Source organism: Colletotrichum destructivum, chromosome 3, assembly GCF_034447905.1.
Source record: "Colletotrichum destructivum chromosome 3, complete sequence".
Classification (NCBI taxonomy): Eukaryota; Fungi; Ascomycota; class Sordariomycetes; order Glomerellales; family Glomerellaceae; genus Colletotrichum; species Colletotrichum destructivum.
The window spans coordinates 3,613,302-3,631,275 of NC_085898.1; the positions used below are offsets into that span (position 1 = coordinate 3,613,302).

At 57.5% G+C, this 17,974-nt stretch overlaps 5 protein-coding genes across 5 annotated transcripts; 4 read left to right on the forward strand and 1 right to left on the reverse strand.

Annotated features, from left to right (window-relative positions):
• Window positions 1–11: 11 nt before the first annotated feature.
• Window positions 12–1,388, reverse strand: CDEST_05186 (Putative calcineurin-like phosphoesterase domain, ApaH type, metallo-dependent phosphatase). The gene is made up of 2 exons (XM_062921345.1): window positions 557–1,388; window positions 12–485 (listed from the first exon to the last, which is right to left on the reverse strand). The coding sequence occupies exons 1-2, from the start codon at window positions 1,157–1,159 to the stop codon at window positions 117–119; spliced, it is 972 nt and encodes a 323-aa protein (XP_062777396.1). The 5' UTR covers window positions 1,160–1,388; the 3' UTR covers window positions 12–116.
• Window positions 1,389–1,687: 299 nt separating this feature from the next.
• CDEST_05187 (Putative anoctamin) lies at window positions 1,688–4,877 on the forward strand. Its single transcript, XM_062921346.1, has 5 exons — window positions 1,688–2,091; window positions 2,178–3,173; window positions 3,223–4,231; window positions 4,289–4,352; window positions 4,407–4,877. Exons 1-5 carry the CDS (start codon window positions 1,992–1,994, stop codon window positions 4,434–4,436), a joined length of 2,199 nt encoding a protein of 732 aa, XP_062777397.1. The 5' UTR covers window positions 1,688–1,991; the 3' UTR covers window positions 4,437–4,877.
• Window positions 4,878–5,827: 950 nt separating this feature from the next.
• CDEST_05188 (Putative SH3 domain-containing protein) lies at window positions 5,828–8,581 on the forward strand (the record flags this gene model as incomplete). Its single annotated transcript, XM_062921347.1, has 5 exons — window positions 5,828–6,326; window positions 6,385–7,325; window positions 7,379–7,469; window positions 7,552–8,229; window positions 8,328–8,581. 5 exons carry the CDS (start codon window positions 5,828–5,830, stop codon window positions 8,579–8,581), a joined length of 2,463 nt encoding a protein of 820 aa, XP_062777398.1.
• A 684-nt stretch (window positions 8,582–9,265) lies between these two features.
• CDEST_05189 (Putative FMN-dependent dehydrogenase, cytochrome b5-like heme/steroid binding protein) lies at window positions 9,266–11,695 on the forward strand. The gene is made up of 4 exons (XM_062921348.1): window positions 9,266–9,833; window positions 9,904–9,937; window positions 9,995–10,308; window positions 10,423–11,695. Exons 1-4 carry the CDS (start codon window positions 9,768–9,770, stop codon window positions 11,500–11,502), a joined length of 1,494 nt encoding a protein of 497 aa, XP_062777399.1. The 5' UTR covers window positions 9,266–9,767; the 3' UTR covers window positions 11,503–11,695.
• Window positions 11,696–13,892: 2,197 nt separating this feature from the next.
• CDEST_05190 (Putative PAN/Apple domain, galactose oxidase/kelch, beta-propeller, immunoglobulin-like protein) lies at window positions 13,893–17,254 on the forward strand. Its single transcript, XM_062921349.1, has one exon. It carries the CDS (start codon window positions 15,060–15,062, stop codon window positions 17,196–17,198), a length of 2,139 nt encoding a protein of 712 aa, XP_062777400.1. The 5' UTR covers window positions 13,893–15,059; the 3' UTR covers window positions 17,199–17,254.
• The last annotated feature ends 720 nt before the right edge of the window (window positions 17,255–17,974 follow it).

The window sequence follows — 17,974 nt, forward strand, 5'->3', positions numbered from 1 at the left end:
TCTACACATTCATTAGCATAGCCATCGCCATGATACCACACCAGCGCAACGGGCGCATACATCAGTACTAGTATTTTTACACAACAATAAATGACGTCGATGCATATATCGGTCGGTCACAAATCTACCACCTCCACCGGGTTTCCCAACCGTCCCGTGTTTCCGTACATCTGGGCAGCGTTCACCATGAGACTGCTGGTGTTGCCGCCGGGTCCGACCATTAACCACTTCCACACGACGCCGTGCACGGCGTAGCCCAGCACGCGAAGCGCGTCTTTCCAGCCCGAGTGCGGAAAGAAGTCGCGGATGGGGCCGCGTGGGCGTTGGGACAAAAGGGACTCGTAGGCGCGCTGACACTCGTCGAAATGGACGGCCTGGCGGCCATGGCCCCAGTGCACGTGGCCGAAGACGTGAAGCTTTGGGCGGACTCGCCAGACTTCTTGTAGGAGGCCGGGACAGCCCAAGCCTAGATCCAGGTGGTTTTTCTGCATCATGTGTTAGTGAGACGAGACAGCACAGCGGGATTCAGATGCGGGCCCAGAGGTGGGTGACAGACAGGTGGAGTATGAGTGACTAAGATGTCCGTGTCTATGGGCACGGCGTTTTTCCAAGGGGGCGATGCGCGGTCATACTGGAAGGCCATCTCGGAGCCGCCGCAGGCAGGGATGTCGGGGGCGCCGTAGATCTTGAGGTGACGGCCGGCCTTGAACTCGAGGGTCACAGCATCGCGAACCAGGTAGCGGATGCCCTTGAAATCAAGGGTCTTGCCGCGGTCGGAGGGCAGGCGGGCGCTGAGGTCGAAGTAGCTGTCGTGGTTGCCGCAGACGAGGATCTTGTGCTGATGAGGCTGGGCGGCGAGCCAGTCGAGTTGAGCCTGGATGTCGGAGGCTGTGCCGGCGTTGGTGAGGTCGCCGGCGTGGATCAGGAGGTCGCCGGCAGGGATGGCGACGTCGGTGCGGTCGTGGGTGTCGGATATGCAGACGACGCGGATGGCGGGCTTGTCGCGGGGCGGGGTGAAGGGACGGCCGCGGAGGAAGAGGGTGATGCTGTAGATCAGAGTGACGATGAAGTGGAGGGGCGACGCAAGAAGGGAATCGATGAGTGTCGGGGGCTCCCAGTTGTTTTTGCGGCGGAGGCCGAGGGCTGTGAGGAGGCCCATGGGAGGCGGGAGGCGTGAGGCGTGTTGGCTGTTTTGGCCTTAGGAGGGCGGGTTACTTGTCGAGAGGATGTCAACTGAGGGTTATACGAGGTCCATATGGTCTGTTGTGAGAGGTTGAGAGTGAGATGCGGCCAGATGTCGTGAGATGCGGTGAAATGAGGTTGAGCCTCGAGGACACACACAAGCACTGGACGGACTCACTGGAGGGATCTTCACATGGGATAAGAGGGAGCTTCGAGCTGAAACCCCACCACCGATGACAGCACCAGCATCCTACCAGAGAGTGCAATTGGATGACAACTGACAATGGCGCCGGCAGCTGGCACGGAGCTCAGCCGTGATAGGGTATGTACAGTCGCTGCAGTGGCCGGGGTAGCACAGGCCACTCCGCTATTCGTTCTGCTACTACGCCAAACCCGGAATGGCGCTGCCGTGTGACTGGGCCTGGGGGCGCTGAGGGGCTAGACACCACCTGGAGCTTGTTCCCTGGAAACCCCTCCAGTCCAGGTCGAGGCCCTGCGCGGTGACGTGACGGCTGCCTCAATGTCGCCCAAGCTTTCTCTGGTCTCCTTTTCCTCCAAAAAACCTGCCAAGCGAGACACATCGCCGTCATTACCTCAGCCACTTGGCTTTAAAACACATCAAGTCTGCCCTCACGATCTTTGCATTTCTGGGACCTTTGAAAAAAAAAGCCTCCAAAGCCTTCTCAGCCAACCCAGGGCATTGCATCGTTTCCGACCGACCTCCATAGAACCTGCATAGCCCTGCATACCATCCGTGCTCAAGCTCCTCGACCACAAGGAGCTTTGGGACGAACTCCCGGCCCGCAGCAATGGCGAGCTTTCGAGACCTGTATAGCAATGAAAAGACCAAAGGTCTGGACTCTAACTTTGGTGTTGACTTTGTCATCAACTACAAGATTCCGCAAGATGGTAATCCAGGCGACCCTAACCAACCCACCCACCCCCCCCTCCTTTCCCGCCCATCATGGCTGACCCGTGTGATCTATGTTGCGCAGACCGAGCAAGTGCCGAAGCGAGCTTCGTCCAGCTCATCGAAGCCCTGACCCATGTCGGCCTGACCACCGAGGTCCGGAGAGGCGACAAGCAGTCCGTCCTCGTGTTCATCAAGATCGCCGACAAGTTCCTCGACGACCAAGTCTACCGATCCCGACTGCAGGATTGGCTTCAGGGCGCCCGGACCACGAGCTCGGACAAGGACCTTTCTCAGGCCCTCCGCGATGAACCCGTCTCCGACGCCGAGCGCCTGCGTCTCATATACTTGCTGATGGTGAAGCCCAAGAACGAGGGTGGCGCCGGCATCACACCCCAGTCAGGCCGCTGGAAGCACGTCGACAGTATCTTCCCCCTGCACAACCATTCCTTCAATAAGCAGTGGATCAAGCGCATGAGCACAAAGGGCCAGACCGACGAGGCCGACCTCGACGAAATCCGCGACAAGTTCGGCGAGAGCGTCGCCTTCTACTTTGCCTTCATGCACACCTACTTCAAGTTCCTCACCGTCCCCGCCGCCGCCGGCTTCGCCGCCTGGGTACTCCTCGGCCAGTTCTCGTGGCTCTACGCCCTCGTTAGCTGCCTGTGGTCCGTCGTCTTCTTTGAGTTTTGGAAGAAGAAGCAGGTCGACCTTGCGGTGCAGTGGGGCGTCCGCGGCGTCTCCAACATCCAGCACCCCCGTCCGCAGTTCGAGTTCGAGCGTCAAGCTGAGGACCCCATCACCGGAGAGCCCGTCAAGATTTACTCGCCCATCAAGCGCCTGCAGACCCAGCTGTTGCAGATCCCCTTCGCGGCCGCCTGCATATTGGTGCTCGGGACCCTTATCGTGACGTGCAACTCGCTCGAGATCTTCATCAACGAGGTATACAACGGGCCGTTCCAGTCATACCTGGCCTTCCTCCCGACCATCATCCTGGTTGTCATGACGCCCACCTTTTCTACCGTGCTCACAAAGTTCGCGACAAAACTCACTGACATGGAGAACTACGAGACGATCGATGGTGAGTCTGACGGCCACGAGTACCACGAGCTGTTGCTAACGAATCGCAGCGCATCACGCGGCCTTGGTCCAGAAGGAGTTCGTCCTGAACTTCTTGACCTCCTACATGGCCCTGTTTTTCACCACCTTCGTCTACCTGCCCTTCGGCGACCGCCTCACCCCCTACCTTGACTTCTGGCGGTCAACTGCACAGAAGATCACCCCAAAGGACGTAAATTTCCAGACGCAAGAATTCGTCATCAACCCCGAAAGGATTAGCAAGCAGATGTTCTACTTCACCGTGACCGCCCAGGTTGTCAACTTCGCTACTGAGGTGATTGTGCCTTACGTCAAGCGCCAGGTATCTCAGGAAGTCAGAGAGGTGCAGTCAAAGATCGCCAAGGAGGACAACGCCGCCAAGGTCCAGGACCACCCGGAAGAAGCTGCTTTCCTGGAGCGGGTGAGAAAAGAAGCCCAGCTGGAAACCTACGACGTCACTGGCGATTACCGAGAGATGGTCATCCAATTCGGCTACCTTTCGCTCTTCTCCGTGGCCTGGCCCCTGACGGCTTGCTGTTTTCTGGTCAACAACTGGGTCGAAATGAGATCCGATGCGGTCAAGATTGCCATCAGCAGCAGGAGGCCCATCCCCTGGCGCGCCGACTCGATTGGCCCTTGGCTCGATGCCCTTGGCTTCCTGTCCTGGCTCGGGAGCATCACCAGCGCATCGATTGTCTTCCTTTGCAGCTCCAGCGGCAAGGGCAGTGGAGCGCGTGGCACCCCTGGCAGCATTCAGGCATGGGGTCTGCTCCTCAGCATCCTCTTGGCCGAACACTTTTATTTCGCAGCGCAGTTTGGTGCCCGCCTCGTCATGAAGAAGTTGGACAGCCCCGGGTTGCAGAAGGAAAAGAAGGAGCGATTCATGATGAAGAAGAGGCTCCTCGAAGAGAACTTGGGCCAGGGCGTCTCGGACCAAGCCGCCACTCCTGGTATCGAGAAGACAGAGATGATCACGTTGAAGGCTCTGGAGGAGGAAGCTCGCAGACTGTCAACACAAGGCCACGGAGGCCCCGAGGAAGCGTAGGTTACCTACAAGACGATGGACACGGGACCGCACGCTAACAAACGCTTTGCTAGATTCTGGCTGCGCCAGCGAGGCATGAACGAGACCATCCAGATCGGTCGCAACTTGATTTCTCAGGTTAGTTGACGCTTTTCGACGTCAAACGCTGCCTGCTAACGATTGATTTGCCAGAGCATTTCTGGAAACTCGACCAAGGCGTGAGGTGAGGCTTAAATTAAAGCCTTGATGATCGCAAAAAAAAAAGCAATAGAGCAGGGGCATGCACAAGGATGGGAGTTACGCCCGTTCAGTCGTATTGAGCTTGTGATGTTTGCTCAATTGCAGGGATGGAACAAGGGGCGTTTCTTACATAACAAACGGCGTTCGCTCAGGCCGGAACACGAATTGAGCAGTCTGGTTTTTCTTTTTGAATACCCCTAATGGAATGGTTCATGGAGTCGGGCTCGGTGAACTCATCTGGTGTAGTTGTGTGGGTTATGCATGTCGTCAACGTCGGTGCCTAGATTGGTGACCGATGGCCACGTTGAGAAACGCAAGAAAACTTGATTTACAGTAGGCGACAGGTGACCGTTTTATCAACCATCTGTCGGGCGAAGGCCACGGGGCAGACCAGGAGGCTTAACAGGCGAGAGAAGCTGTCGGGGGCCTAATATTGGACTGCGCCTCTGCGCTAGCTGCCTTGGACTTCCGTGGATAGTGCCATCTTCCACCAGATACGCCTAGGCGGTAGCAAGTAGACATGCACTGGCATGTTGGAGCTACCTACCTACCGTACCTACCTAACACCTACAACCCTTCCCCTCTCCAACAGCTCCTACCAAACTCCTGAAAAGCCTTCCTCGCGACATTCTTGTCGCGAGCAACCACCAATCGCAGGACCCTATTCGGGAATGTGCCATGCGATGGACTCAAACAAGTCCGCCTAGCACACTATCCGAAGCATATGGCACACTGGATAGTCAAACACCAAGCTAGACAGCCCTACCTCGGATCCAAGACGCTCCTCGATCCGACTTCCTGTTCAGACCATGTCGACTTTGTTCTCGGTCATCAACACACCACCATGCCGATTTCGTCCAGAGACTAGCTGTCTTCCGGGCACCGCCATCACCCGCATCCGACTGTAAACTACCTAGGCGGCACCTTGTCTGCTTCCTTGTCGACATGCAGCCGTGGCTTTGTAATGCCTGCTGGTCCTCCAGTGAGAGTACGTCTTGGGGAGGGAGGGGTCTGACATGCAGTGCGCCCTGCGTCTGCCCACCATGTTCGCCCATGCTTGGCCAACCTGCGACCTAAAGCTGTCTTCGGTGGCCGAAGGCTGACTCTGCTCTGAGCTAGTTGCTCAGCTCAGCCGCATGTGGACATGTCCCCTCGAGATCTCCTTGTGGCTTCTCTCTCCGTTCTTTCTCTGCCATCGTCTCGAAGCGATCTGTGACTACGTACGACCGGAACCTAGGCGCTTGCTGGTGTCGAGTCTTTTACCATTTGAATGACCCTTTGCCGGCTCATCGCGCCGTCGTGGCCCCCTCCTCGTGCAACCGTCGATTTCTCTCTGCAATAGACACGAGCGCCGCCGCGCTGGACCGAGAACCATGGACGTCGTGGTCAACTTGGTGACCGGACCTTTCAAGGAAATCGTCGAAAAGGGCACTGTCGCGCTAGATAATGCGGGCGACAACAAGGAGATGGTCTCCGAGAGCCAGAAGCTGATCAAGGGCGCCGAACGCATCCTCAAAATCATCGAGCCGCTTTGCGCTCGGCACTTGGAGGAGCATGGCGTGAACTTTACCAACGCGCTCAAAGATGACAGTAGGAGCACCGACGGGCCCAGGCTTCTGGAGCATTTGACTGACTGTGGGGTAGACGAGATCGCCGAGTACAGGTCGCAGATGACTGACATGCTGTGGGACTTTGACGAAGAAGTCGTCGGGGAGGAAACATTCGACAAGGAGAAATACGTTGAACTGCGGGAGCTATGTAAAAAGGCCGGGCTTGGGACCGGAGAGATATTGAAGAGGATGAAACTTGAGGCAGCACCACAGGAGCTGTCACTCGTCCCGGTCATTGCGACGTCGCCTCCGGCCGTGACTGGTAGGTATCCCCGAGGCAATGCCTCTTGACTACGTGCTGACTGTTGCAATGTTGATAGTCGCCTTGGACCGGGGCCTGGAAAACGAAAATCTCTCCGAGAAACAGCTCCATGGCGAAGGGAAAGCCCTTCAGGCGAGCCCCATGTTAGAGGAGGAAGTAGCGGAGCCGTCGCCGCCGCCGCCGCCGCCGCCACCGACGAACCCGTGGGATCTCGGAGCAAGCCTGGCCATTGAATCAGGGTTGGAGGTATCGATGGACGAGCATATCGAGCGCCGGCCGCCCGTCTCTACTATGAGCTCCCCGGTCTCCGAGCCAGCTAGTCCGGTGGATATGAAAAGACTGTCTCACAGTTCCAGTCGGCGGCTGGACATCCCTGTTGACCGTATGCTACCCGAAGAAGAGCGCTATCACCAAATGAGTCCCCAGGATATCTCACGTTCCCCTATTTCGCCCACGGACAGAAACTCTCTCGTTGTGCGGGGGCAAGCGTCGTCCTCGACCGCCCTTGGCGTGGTGTCCGAAGACCAACCGGTACAGCCTGGAAATGCGCCGTTGTCACACCGCTACTCTCAAGCAAGCTCAATCTACTCTCATCTCTCGAGGCAGCGTTCTCAAGAGTCGCTACAAAGTTCTGTTTTTGACGGCAGGAGGAACGATGGATCTAACAGTCCAGCGATGACGGAGCATCGTATCTCCTCGGCTTCTGGTCATGACGCGCAGCCTGGCCAGATTTCCCGGGGCCCTATCGTGCCCCCAAACTTCCCGCCCGGTATCCATGACGGCATCGAAAGGGTGCCGTTGGTTGTGAACGATGGCGAAGGGCTGATTCCCGTCGAGTCGGAGTCGTCGGAGATTATCATTCCTCCATCAAGGGTGTCGAGCAGACCGGCAGATTGCAGGATTGGTCTGAGCAGCTCCTTTTACCTGTACAAGGGGTTCTGTGAGGGTGCGAAAGAGGTGGCTCGGGGGAGTCTTGGGATCAAGAAGATCACGAAGCCTGTGAGAAGTCTCTGCTCACTACCAGACGTTCGACTGACTGTAGTTGCATCTAGGGATTCGCCGGCGGCCACGACATTGCCAGGTGCACCAGTTGTTCCTACGAGCTCGATTTCAGACAAGTTGAGCTGGATGTCAACAATACAGGTACGCATACAAACCCTTTCCCTCTCCTCCTCTTTTCTCCTACATCCCCAAAACTTTACTCCATGCTTACACGCCCTGCCAGAAGAAGCAAATTTCGTCTCACACAAGATCGCCTTCCGTCCACGCTTCCTCCAAAAGAGCCATGTCGCCACCAAACGCGGCGACGAGCTTCTCTACGGCTGCGTCTTCTGCGTCCAAGCACAGCGGACTCTCGAAGAGTGCGACGCCACCGTCTTCTTCAGCCAGAGGAAGCTCTTCGACCACTTGGCCCGGCACCCTCGCCCGTTGCCGCAGGTGCCAGGCATCATTGCCATCGAGGAGGCCGAGATCCCGCCCAGCTTGCGCAACAACTACGACCTGCATTTCCGGGCACCGCCGCAGGAGAGCCCCCTGGCAGGTAAGCAGACGGAGATTGCGCAGCGACCCACGGCAACGGCGAAGCAGACGGTGAAGCGCATGTACGGGATGCGGCTGCTGTACGACAACACGCCGGCGTTTGAGCTCGCGAACGGGGCGAGGATCTCGGGGATCGAGTTCCCGGAGAAATACAATGGTGAGTGGGTGATGGGGTGGCACGAGGGCAAATTCGGGTCAGCGCCGCTGGACGTGTTGAAGCTGGAGCCGCCGCCCAAGAGCGAGGTCCGAATGGACACAACGAGCAACATCTCGGCTGTGGCGAGGTGGAGATTTGCGCCGCGGCCGAAGGACGGCGGGGATTGGTTGCGGTTCGACCGGGGAGAGAGGATCACCAACATCAGCTGTGAGTCAATGCCTGATCTCCCATTTTGTCCCTTCCATCCAAGCCTAGGCACGTCATGTGTGCGGACACAAATCGGAAAGGCTAACACGGCATCATAGGGGCCTGGCAAGACCATTGGTGCTGGTCCGGCACCAACGCCAAGGGCGTCTGGGGCATCTTCCCGCAAACGCACGTGGACGGTAACACCATGCGCGAGACATCGGATGGGTCGAGCGTGTCGAGCGGCGAGCGGCGGAGGCGTGCCGAGGGCTTCTTTGGGAGGCTCGCGAGCAACCGCAAGATGTCGTCACAGAGGACATCCAGCGTGGCCGAGGTCGTAGTCTCTTCGGGACCACGGCCGTCGGTATTTTAGAGAGGAGGACTAGGGGACGCACGTTTACGAGTTGTAATTCATGAAATGGCATTTGCGGAATGGGATGTGGAGCTGCTTTTTGATGGGTGATTTGGAGTTTTTTAATACCCAGTGATTATCGAGAAAGCCAGACGAGTACGAATCCCAGCAAGACGATGTTCTGAGTTCGTTGCGCCATGTCTGCAACAGATTCCACGTTTATTGGTTTGCATGAAAGACATGCAGGAAGTTAGCTGGCCGGTGCTCCAACTTTCGACTACGCTCCTGAACTAGAGGCTACAATCGATGTGCCACAGCCGCAGCGGGCTGATGATATATGTGAAAAGGCCGCCAACTGCTCGGCGTTGTTCATCGGGGACGTTACCGCGCGTACCGGTGCCGACAACGGTACACAACCCGAAGGATGGCGAGAAGGTTTCGCAGAGATGGGTAGAAGAGATGTGATGGTTTGCTGCCAGCTGGACGAACGGGTGGGTGACCACGGTATGCCCACCAGGGAGAGGCCGGGACCGGGGGGGCGGCCGGTAGCATTTTACACCGAGAGAGGACACTGGCATTAGCTGTGGAGGACGTCACCGACACATCAATGATTGACTACCCCGCATCCCATTGACCCGAGGCCGACGTCTTGCGCGACACGGGAGCCACTGTGGGGCGCGGCAGTGTTGGACGGTACAATGAAGAGCGAGTTGATGACCTTTAATGGGTTTCGCCCCCTGGCTACCCATCTCCAACCCCCAATCCCGCCCCTCGAGACGATGCCTTCCCCAACGTTTCCAGCATAGGTTAGGGGAGAGACACACGCCGAGAGTTTTTTTTAGTTTTTTTTCCTCTTCTTTTTCATTTTTGGGGGACCGATTCTCGGACTAACTAGCGAGACGACACCTACTTACTTCTTGAGTTAGCCTTTCGAGTTGCGACTTTTCTCCCATCTAGTTCCACACTTCAAGCCCGTAGACCTGTGTCGTGCTTTAGGCGTGCTATTCCCGGCCGGTCTGCTTTGAAATACCTTGTATCCGAACAGAGGACGGGCCGCCCATAAAACTACCTACGCTACCCCGTGGAGAACAGATCTGCCAATTGTCGGCATCTACCCCGGATTCCCCTACACTCCTCTTCGACAACCTCCAACCTCACGTCTTCCGTTCGTCCGGAACACCGAAAACCACAGTCCACAGCAGGCAAAATGGGCTTGAAGGGCGACGATATCGCGAAGCACAACAGTGCCGACTCTTGCTGGGTCATCGTCCACGTAAGCTACCACCGACGGGCACTGCTCGATCACTAAAAGGACTCTCGATTGACGTCTGGCCGCTCGACAGGGCAAAGCATATGATGTGACGGACTTTCTGCCGGGTAAGTAGGCCTTGAGCCACAGCTCACGGTTCAACTTTTGTTAACAGCAGCTTCCAGAGCACCCCGGCGGCTCCAAGATCATCCTCAAGTATGCCGGCAAAGATGCGACGGAAGAATTCGACCCCATTCACCCGCCCGACACCCTCGACAAGTACCTCGACCAGTCCAAGCACCTGGGCCCCGTTGACATGGCCTCCGTGGTGGTAGAGACGAAGGACGAGGACCCGGAAGAGCTGGAGCGGCTAGAGAGGGTCGAGCAGAAGCCGCTGCTGTCCCAATGCTACAACTTGATGGACTTTGAGGCTGTCGCCCGCAGAATCATGAAGAAGACGGCCTGGGGATACTACTCGAGTGCCGCAGACGACGAGATCGTGAGTTTTGTGCCCTCGCCCCCGCCCCAGCCCCAGCCCCAGCCCCCGTTACCCTTGAGCCCCGCGTGGCAGAGCATTCGGGAGTGGCGGCTGACCCAGGCCTGACGCATGCAGACGCTGCGCGAAAACCACGGTGCCTTCCACAGAATTTGGTTCCGCCCGCAGATCCTCGTCGACGTCGAAAAGGTTGACTTCACCACCACCATGCTCGGCGCAAAGGTCGATATGCCCTTCTATGTCACAGCCACGGCCCTCGGCAAGCTGGGCCACCCCGAGGGCGAGGTCCTGCTCACACGCGCCGCCCGCAAGCACAACGTCATCCAGATGATCCCGACCCTGGCCTCGTGCTCCTTTGACGAGCTCATGGACGCGGCCGAGGGCGACCAGGTCCAATGGCTGCAGCTGTACGTCAACAAGGACCGCGAGATCACCAAGAAGATTGTGCAGTACGCCGAGAAGCGCGGGTGCAAGGGCCTCTTCATCACCGTCGACGCGCCGCAGCTGGGCCGTCGCGAGAAGGACATGCGCTCCAAATTCACCGACCCCGGCGCCAACGTGCAGTCGGGCCAGGCGACGGACCAGAGCCAGGGTGCCGCGCGCGCCATCTCGTCCTTCATCGACCCCGCGCTGTCGTGGAAGGACATACCCTGGTTCCAGTCCATCACCAACATGCCCATCATCCTCAAGGGCGTACAGCGCGTCGAGGACGTCATCAAGGCTATCGAGGCCGGCGTCCAGGGCGTCGTGCTATCCAACCACGGGGGCCGCCAGCTCGACTTTGCGCGGTCCGGCATCGAGGTCCTGGCCGAGACGATGCCCGTGCTGCGCCGCATGGGCCTGGAGAACGCCATTGAGATCTACATCGACGGAGGTGTGCGCCGTGCCACCGACATCATCAAGGCCCTGTGCCTCGGTGCCAAGGGGGTTGGTATCGGCAGGCCGTTCCTGTACGCCATGTCCGGCTACGGCTTCGACGGTGTCGACCGCGCGATGCAATTGCTCCGCGACGAGATGGAGATGAACATGCGCCTCATCGGCTGCACGAGCATCGATCAGCTCAACCCATCCCTCGTCGATACCCGGAGCCTCTTCAACCACGGCTCGACGCCGGCAGACAACCTGGGTCTGGCCGTGTATGACCCGCTGGCCACACCGGTGCAAAGGCCCAAGGCGCCCAAATCTTCCAAGCTGTAAACCGGCTTTCGGTGAGGCTGGCGTGCATGTATGGTGAACAAACGTAGAGGTTCTTGGGAGTAGCCACATACCTTTTTTTTTCTTTTCAAAGGGGGAAAGCAAGCATGAAATATTACGAGACTTGATCTACGCATCAGATGTATGATACAATACACTACGAACATGGCAATATACTCTGCAGGATTGGATGGTATCGTTGCTTGTGTGGCCTTTTCCCTGGTACGGCCATGAATTGGCCTACATGATCTTGTTTTATACATGTGGTTCTTGTGTCGGCGACTGGACTTGCAGTTATCCAAGCCCTACTGCACCCTCGAATCAGCATTGCAAAATTAATGTCCCCTTGCTATAGCTCGAAACACCATCATACATGCCCAAGCCGAGAGAATGCCGCCGGCGTTGGCGAACAACGTGCAACCAACGGCCACGTTTCGAACCGGTTTCTGTAATGGGGCCATCCCAAGGTAATATCTTCTAGGCGCTCTGTATTCATTGTCGAACACCTGGCAGCAGATTGCTTGTTGCGATTGCGCCGTCTCACCTGATTCTTCCTAGTACCTCTTTTTGCCTTTCTTTTCGTTCGCCGGGCGTATGCCGCACTCGCAATATTGCAATATCAAGGCTTGCCAGCGCCTCGCTCTGGGGACTTTGTACGTGTTCCTCTGGCCTCTACAGGTATGCCTCTTACTCGTCTTTGATAGCGGAATGTACCTTTCACACACCGTCAAGTTAGGATGTCTTGGTCCGGGGAGGACAAGCATCAAAATATAACGATAGAAACACAATCTGTACCATTGCGCTAGTTGGACGAGAGGAAATTCAACAAGTCGGTATCGAAGCAAGGACAGGTTGATCTGGCAGGCACGTGGCCGGTGGTGGAGAGAAGGTGACAATACAGCCACCTACGTCTCTGCTTACAGCCCGTTTCCCTTGAAGCCTGGGGATGATGCCTCCAGCCTCTCAATAGAAATGATCGACATTTGATTGATGGCGGGAACCGCGGACACCCTCACGAAGGCGACGGCGTGGTTGACGTCCCAGAATCCGGCAGCCTACTCGCACGCGCAACCCTAGTCTGTAGCCCTTTTTTTCATCTTTTTTTTTTCTTTTTCAAAAAGGGGGATGGATTCACGGACTGCCACGGGCAACCTACTCATCTTGACCGCAAACGCAAGCGAGACCCCCGGCGGCCGAACACATGTCATGAGGTCGCAGGTCCAGAACCATCTGCTCTCGTGTGGTGACGGGCAGCTCTTGCCTGGATAACCCCTTTTTGGTGGGCGAGTCCTCTTCGACGTAAAACCTAGACTGTAGCCAACAGCCTAGATTAGTTATCCGACAGGCTCGTGCGTGATGCGATCAACGGCGGGGAAGGAGACTGACTGACAGAGCCTCCATTCCTCACGGTGACCGGAGTTCTGGCCGAGTCGTGCGTGTCTTAGGCTATCAGAATGTAGACGCCGGCTCGGCATCCGGTGAGCGGCACCACACTCCTATGACACGAAGTTGTGCATTGAAGAGCTGCATGGGTGACCCGGAGAGCACGCACAGAGAGATGTGAGAGGACGAAGGTACGTTGTTATACATCGTACAGACTGCACATAGTATAGCGGACAGCAGCGAGACTGTAACGACTCAGCCTCTGTGGACCACGGATGGGTACGAGTCATAAACGGCTCCGATACAATTAAAAGGACATTGCGGTTCGTGAATAAGGGGAACCGGGATGCCCCACGATTTCTTGGCCAGCGGTCCTGGAGCGGCTTAGCGTCGTCCCGAACAAGCAAGGGTGGGGCTGCCAAGTTGGGAGCGATCGACACCTTGTATGTCTCGTTTCAGAATCCGGTCAACGGGGGTCATCCATCCTTTCCTGAATTTTCTCTTCTCCAAGTCCAAGGTCGACTTTCTTACTTCTTTCTCCACTCGGCGACTCCTCCATCCCTCGCCAGCCAATACGGCTTGTATATTTCTTGTCGGCTCTGCTAGTGCAAATCGCACACTGCTACCCAAACGCAGATTACCGGCGGCTAGAACTTGTAGGGCTGTCCCGGTTACCAGCGTCACCAACCTTCCCGGGCCCCCTCCCCCAGGCCATCGCATCGCGTGTTTCTAGACGATCTGGCCTGGAAGCAGCTAATCGGATGCCCTTTAGGCTTTCTCTCCCTCTCTCTCGCTCTCTCGCTCTCTCGCTCTCGCATCTCATCTGCCCATGATCGACGAAACGCGATTCTCATACTGTGACGCGAACACCTGTCTGTTTCCAGTAGCACGCACAATTACGGACGCCCTGCGTAGTCAGTCAGTCAGTCGGTCGGTCGGTGGAATGCTCGGTCTTCCTCCCTCGTCTCTGGTTTCTTGGCTGGCCAAAAGCACTCTCTCGTTTGCAAGGGTCGTGGCAGGCCCAGCACACGGCAACACGAACGACGCTAACAGGATGATGCCAACAGGTTGCACAGTTGCTTACATCAATCTGCCGTTCCCCCAGACCATCAGATGACGGGTAACCTTATCTGATAGCTTTATTCGGAAACGGGAAGCTCGGACGGCCGCGAATGTTCAAACTTTTTGGATTATTAAATTTTTTTTTGGAGGGGTTTTCTCACGAACCACGTCGTTAATGGCAGTGTGTTGACGATCATCATGCCCCCGTGCCGTTAACGGTTGGAGTCCGAGGGGGTTACCCTGGCTGGACTAGAGAGCCAACGGGAGGACTCTCGCCTCTCTGCGGGTTTATGCAAGGGTACCTGGGAGGAGAGCGACTGCTATCGCAACGAGGTAACGAACACCTAGGGGTGGCAGCTACGTATGGATACGCTTGAAGCGCGCGCCATGACTAGGGAGAGCCTCGAGGGGGTTCAGGTTGACGCTCGTGCCCTGCTGCCATCATCGGCAAGCGGCCAGCGTCTTCATTGCTCGTGGGCTCTCGAACCGGGCCGGCTCGTCGAGACGTGAGTCGACGTGAGTGCACTGGGTGCGAGTCTCCGCCACAAGCAACCAGCCAGCGCAGCGAGAGAGTCGGTCCGCGGCCTCCACAGATAATTCGTCTGCCCAATCGCTTCCCACATTACAGATTATTTTTGCTTGGGCCCCTCTCAGCAGACCCTGTATCTGTCGAGCCATCACCGTACCTGCGGGATGGAGCAGTCGACACCAGGGAGCCTTAGCGTTTCCACCTTTCTGATGATGGATCTTTGTTGGCTTTTCTCCCCCCCCCCCTGTGGAAGTGCCGCGGTGGAGGCCATGTGCCGCCGAGCCTAGTAAGGCGGTTGTGGAAATACATACATATCGCCGACCTTTCATCGTATGCCTGCCCACTTGAGACCTCTTTTCCTCCCTAACCTTCGTTTCTCATCGTCAGCTTCACGGTCATCTTCTTGTTTGTTTATCTCTTTGTTTTTTTGTCCTCATGTGACATTCCTAGTTCTAGACACACGTCTCTCGTTTCTTACATTCTACGTGTCTGGTACCCGCACTCGCTCATACTCGCTCTCACCGAGCAACAACATTCTTTATACAACGAGCGACTCGCTTTGTACGTTCTCAAAAACGAACCAAATATGGCTCGTTCAACCGCATACAAGGTCATCACGACCGCCTCTTTCCTTTCACAACTCTCGTCCGCCGCCATCACAGCCTGCCCGAACGATGAGGTCGTTTGGGAGACGCCCATCGGCGTCAAGTACACCGTCTGCCCCGGTTCCGACTATCAGTTCGGAGGCGGCAGTCTCCAGGTCGTCAGAGACGTCCAGTCGACGCTCGAGTGCGTCCAGGTCTGCGACACGGATGCCCGATGCGACAGGGCCGTCTACGACAAGGAGGGCAAGATCTGCCACGTCAAGAACAGCAAAGCCGAGTTTTCCTGGGCCGCCGATGGTCGTTTCGACGCCATCCGCATGACCAACGACTTCGCCGAGGGCACCTTCCTCGCCACGTGCCCCTTTGACGAGGCGGCCTACCGCGTGCCCAACACCAACGTCGACTACCGCGTCTGCCTCAATACTGACTACACGGGTGACAGCGTCAAGATGGTCAACGACGTGACGACCATCCAGGCTTGCGCGGAGCTCTGCTCAAACACGCAGGGCTGCAAGAAGTCCGTCTTTGACCACGTCAATAACGTCTGCCACATCAAGGCCGCCGAGCCCGAGGCGTCCCTCTTCTGGGTCCAGAACAAGCAGTTCAGCACCATCCATGTTCCCGAGCGCATCAACCCGGCCGTCCAAGGGAGATGGGGCGATCTCATCCGCCTGCCCGTGATCCCCGTGGCCGCATACATTGTCCCATCGTACCCCGAGCCCAGCAGGCTGCTGTTCTTCTCCTCCTGGGGCAAGGATGCCTTTGGCGGCGCCTCGGGCCTGACGCAGTACGGCGACTACAACTTCGCCACGGGCCAGATCTCCAACCGCACCGTCGCCAACACCCGCCACGACATGTTCTGCCCCGGCATTAGCCAGCTCCAGGACGGCCGCATCATCATTCAGGGCGGCTCGGACGCCGAGGCCGTCAGCATCTACGACCCCGCCACCAACGAGTTCACGCGCGGTCCCGACATGAAGGTCGCGCGCGGCTATCAGACGTCGTGCACGCTCTCAAACGGCAACGTCTTCACCATCGGCGGCGCCTACTCGGGCAAGCGCGAGGGCAAGAATGGCGAGGTGTACGACCCAGTCGCCAACGAGTGGACCTACCTCCCGGACGCCGACGTCACGCCGATCCTGACCAACGATCACGAGGGCATCTGGCGCGAGGACAACCACGCCTGGCTCTTCGGGTGGAAGAACGGCAGCGTCTTCCATGCAGGCCCGGGCAAGGACCAGCACTGGTTCGGCAGTGCAGGCACCGGGTCCGTCAGTAAGGCGGCGACGCGCGACGACGACGACGCCATGTGCGGCACCTGGGTCATGTACGACGCCGTGGCCGGCAAGATCCTCTCAGCGGGCGGCAGCCCTGACTACACGGACAGCGTCGCCACGCAGCGCGCGCACGTGACCACCATCGGCGACCCCAACACGCCATCCGAGGTGGAGCGGGTCGCCGACATGGCGTTCCCGCGCGGGTTCGCCAATGCCGTAGTTCTCCCCGACGGGCAGGTGCTCGTCACGGGCGGCCAGCGCAAGTCCATGGTCTTCACCAACACGGATGGCATCCTTGTGGCGGAGCTCTTCAACCCGGAGACCAAGGAGTGGAAGCAGATGGCAGCCATGGCGGTGCCGCGCAATTACCACTCGGTGTCGATTCTCATGCCGGACGCGACCGTCTTCACGGGCGGCGGAGGGCTGTGCTATGTCGCGACCATCGGCGCATCGTCAGCCGGCTGCGACAAGACTGTCGATCATGCCGACGGCGAGATCTTCGAGCCCCCCTACCTGTTCAACGAGGACGGCAGCCACGCGGCGCGACCCGTCATCGCGGCCATCGGCGAGGAGCCTGTCAAAGCCGGCGCGACGCTCAAGTTCACGGTTGAGGGCGTCGAAGGCCAGGGCCGGGTTACCCTCATCCGGACGGGGTCCGTTACCCACAGCGTCAACAGCGACCAACGCCGCATCCCGCTCAACGACGTCCAGGTCAACGGGCAGGAATACTCTGCCAAACTGCCCGAGGACTACGGCATTCTGCTCCCGGGATATTACTACCTCTTCGTCTCGACGCCGCGGGGCACACCCAGCATTGCAAAAACTGTGCACGTCATCTTGTAGATAATAACATGCGAAAAGCATCAGCGTCAATTCCATCATTAGTTTGCTCACTTTTTGGGGGAAGGAGGGGGGGGGGGGGGGGGAGGGGGGGAGAGGAAGGAAGTAGAAGAAAGAGGAAGACAGAAGAAGAAGTGAGAGAAAAGGGAAGAAGAAAAAAACCAGCATGGCAGACTTTAGACAAAATACCTAATTAGAAAAGAAGACAAGAATCCTACCGTCTATAATCGAGGCGCTATCTGCAATTCTCTCCTTCTTCACCTATGAAGAGGTTCACTTGTAAGTTCTGGCTTGTGACGGTTTACTATGGTCAGTGACGCTAAACCGGAGTGGTGATGTTGCAATAGGCACACACGACTACGAAGGTGAGGCTGAGTGCCCGGCCAAGAGTTTGAGGGACAACGTAAGGTTGCAATGGGGGCCGAAATGGTTGATGTCCTCGGTATAGAAGCTCCAATGTGCATGCGTCCAAGCACAATAAATTTCTCGGCAGTTCCGGGCATCTATTGAGTTTGTAATCCGGTGGAAGAAACTGGGAGCTGTATGGTTTGTCCCGATTCAGCTTTTCGACGGCAGAGACAAAGCGGCCGGTTATGGAGATAAGGAGAGGACGTTAGCGACTTGATCGGACTCGGTGCCGAGGGCGGCGCAATCGGCCCCACCCCGCTTGCCCGTTAGCCGCGTCTCAGTAAAAGGACCGCACCTTTTCAGTTCTGTTCGTCTTAATGGTCAACAGCGAAGGTTTCAGGCGGTCGTCGCGGCAGGACGCGCAAGAGGGC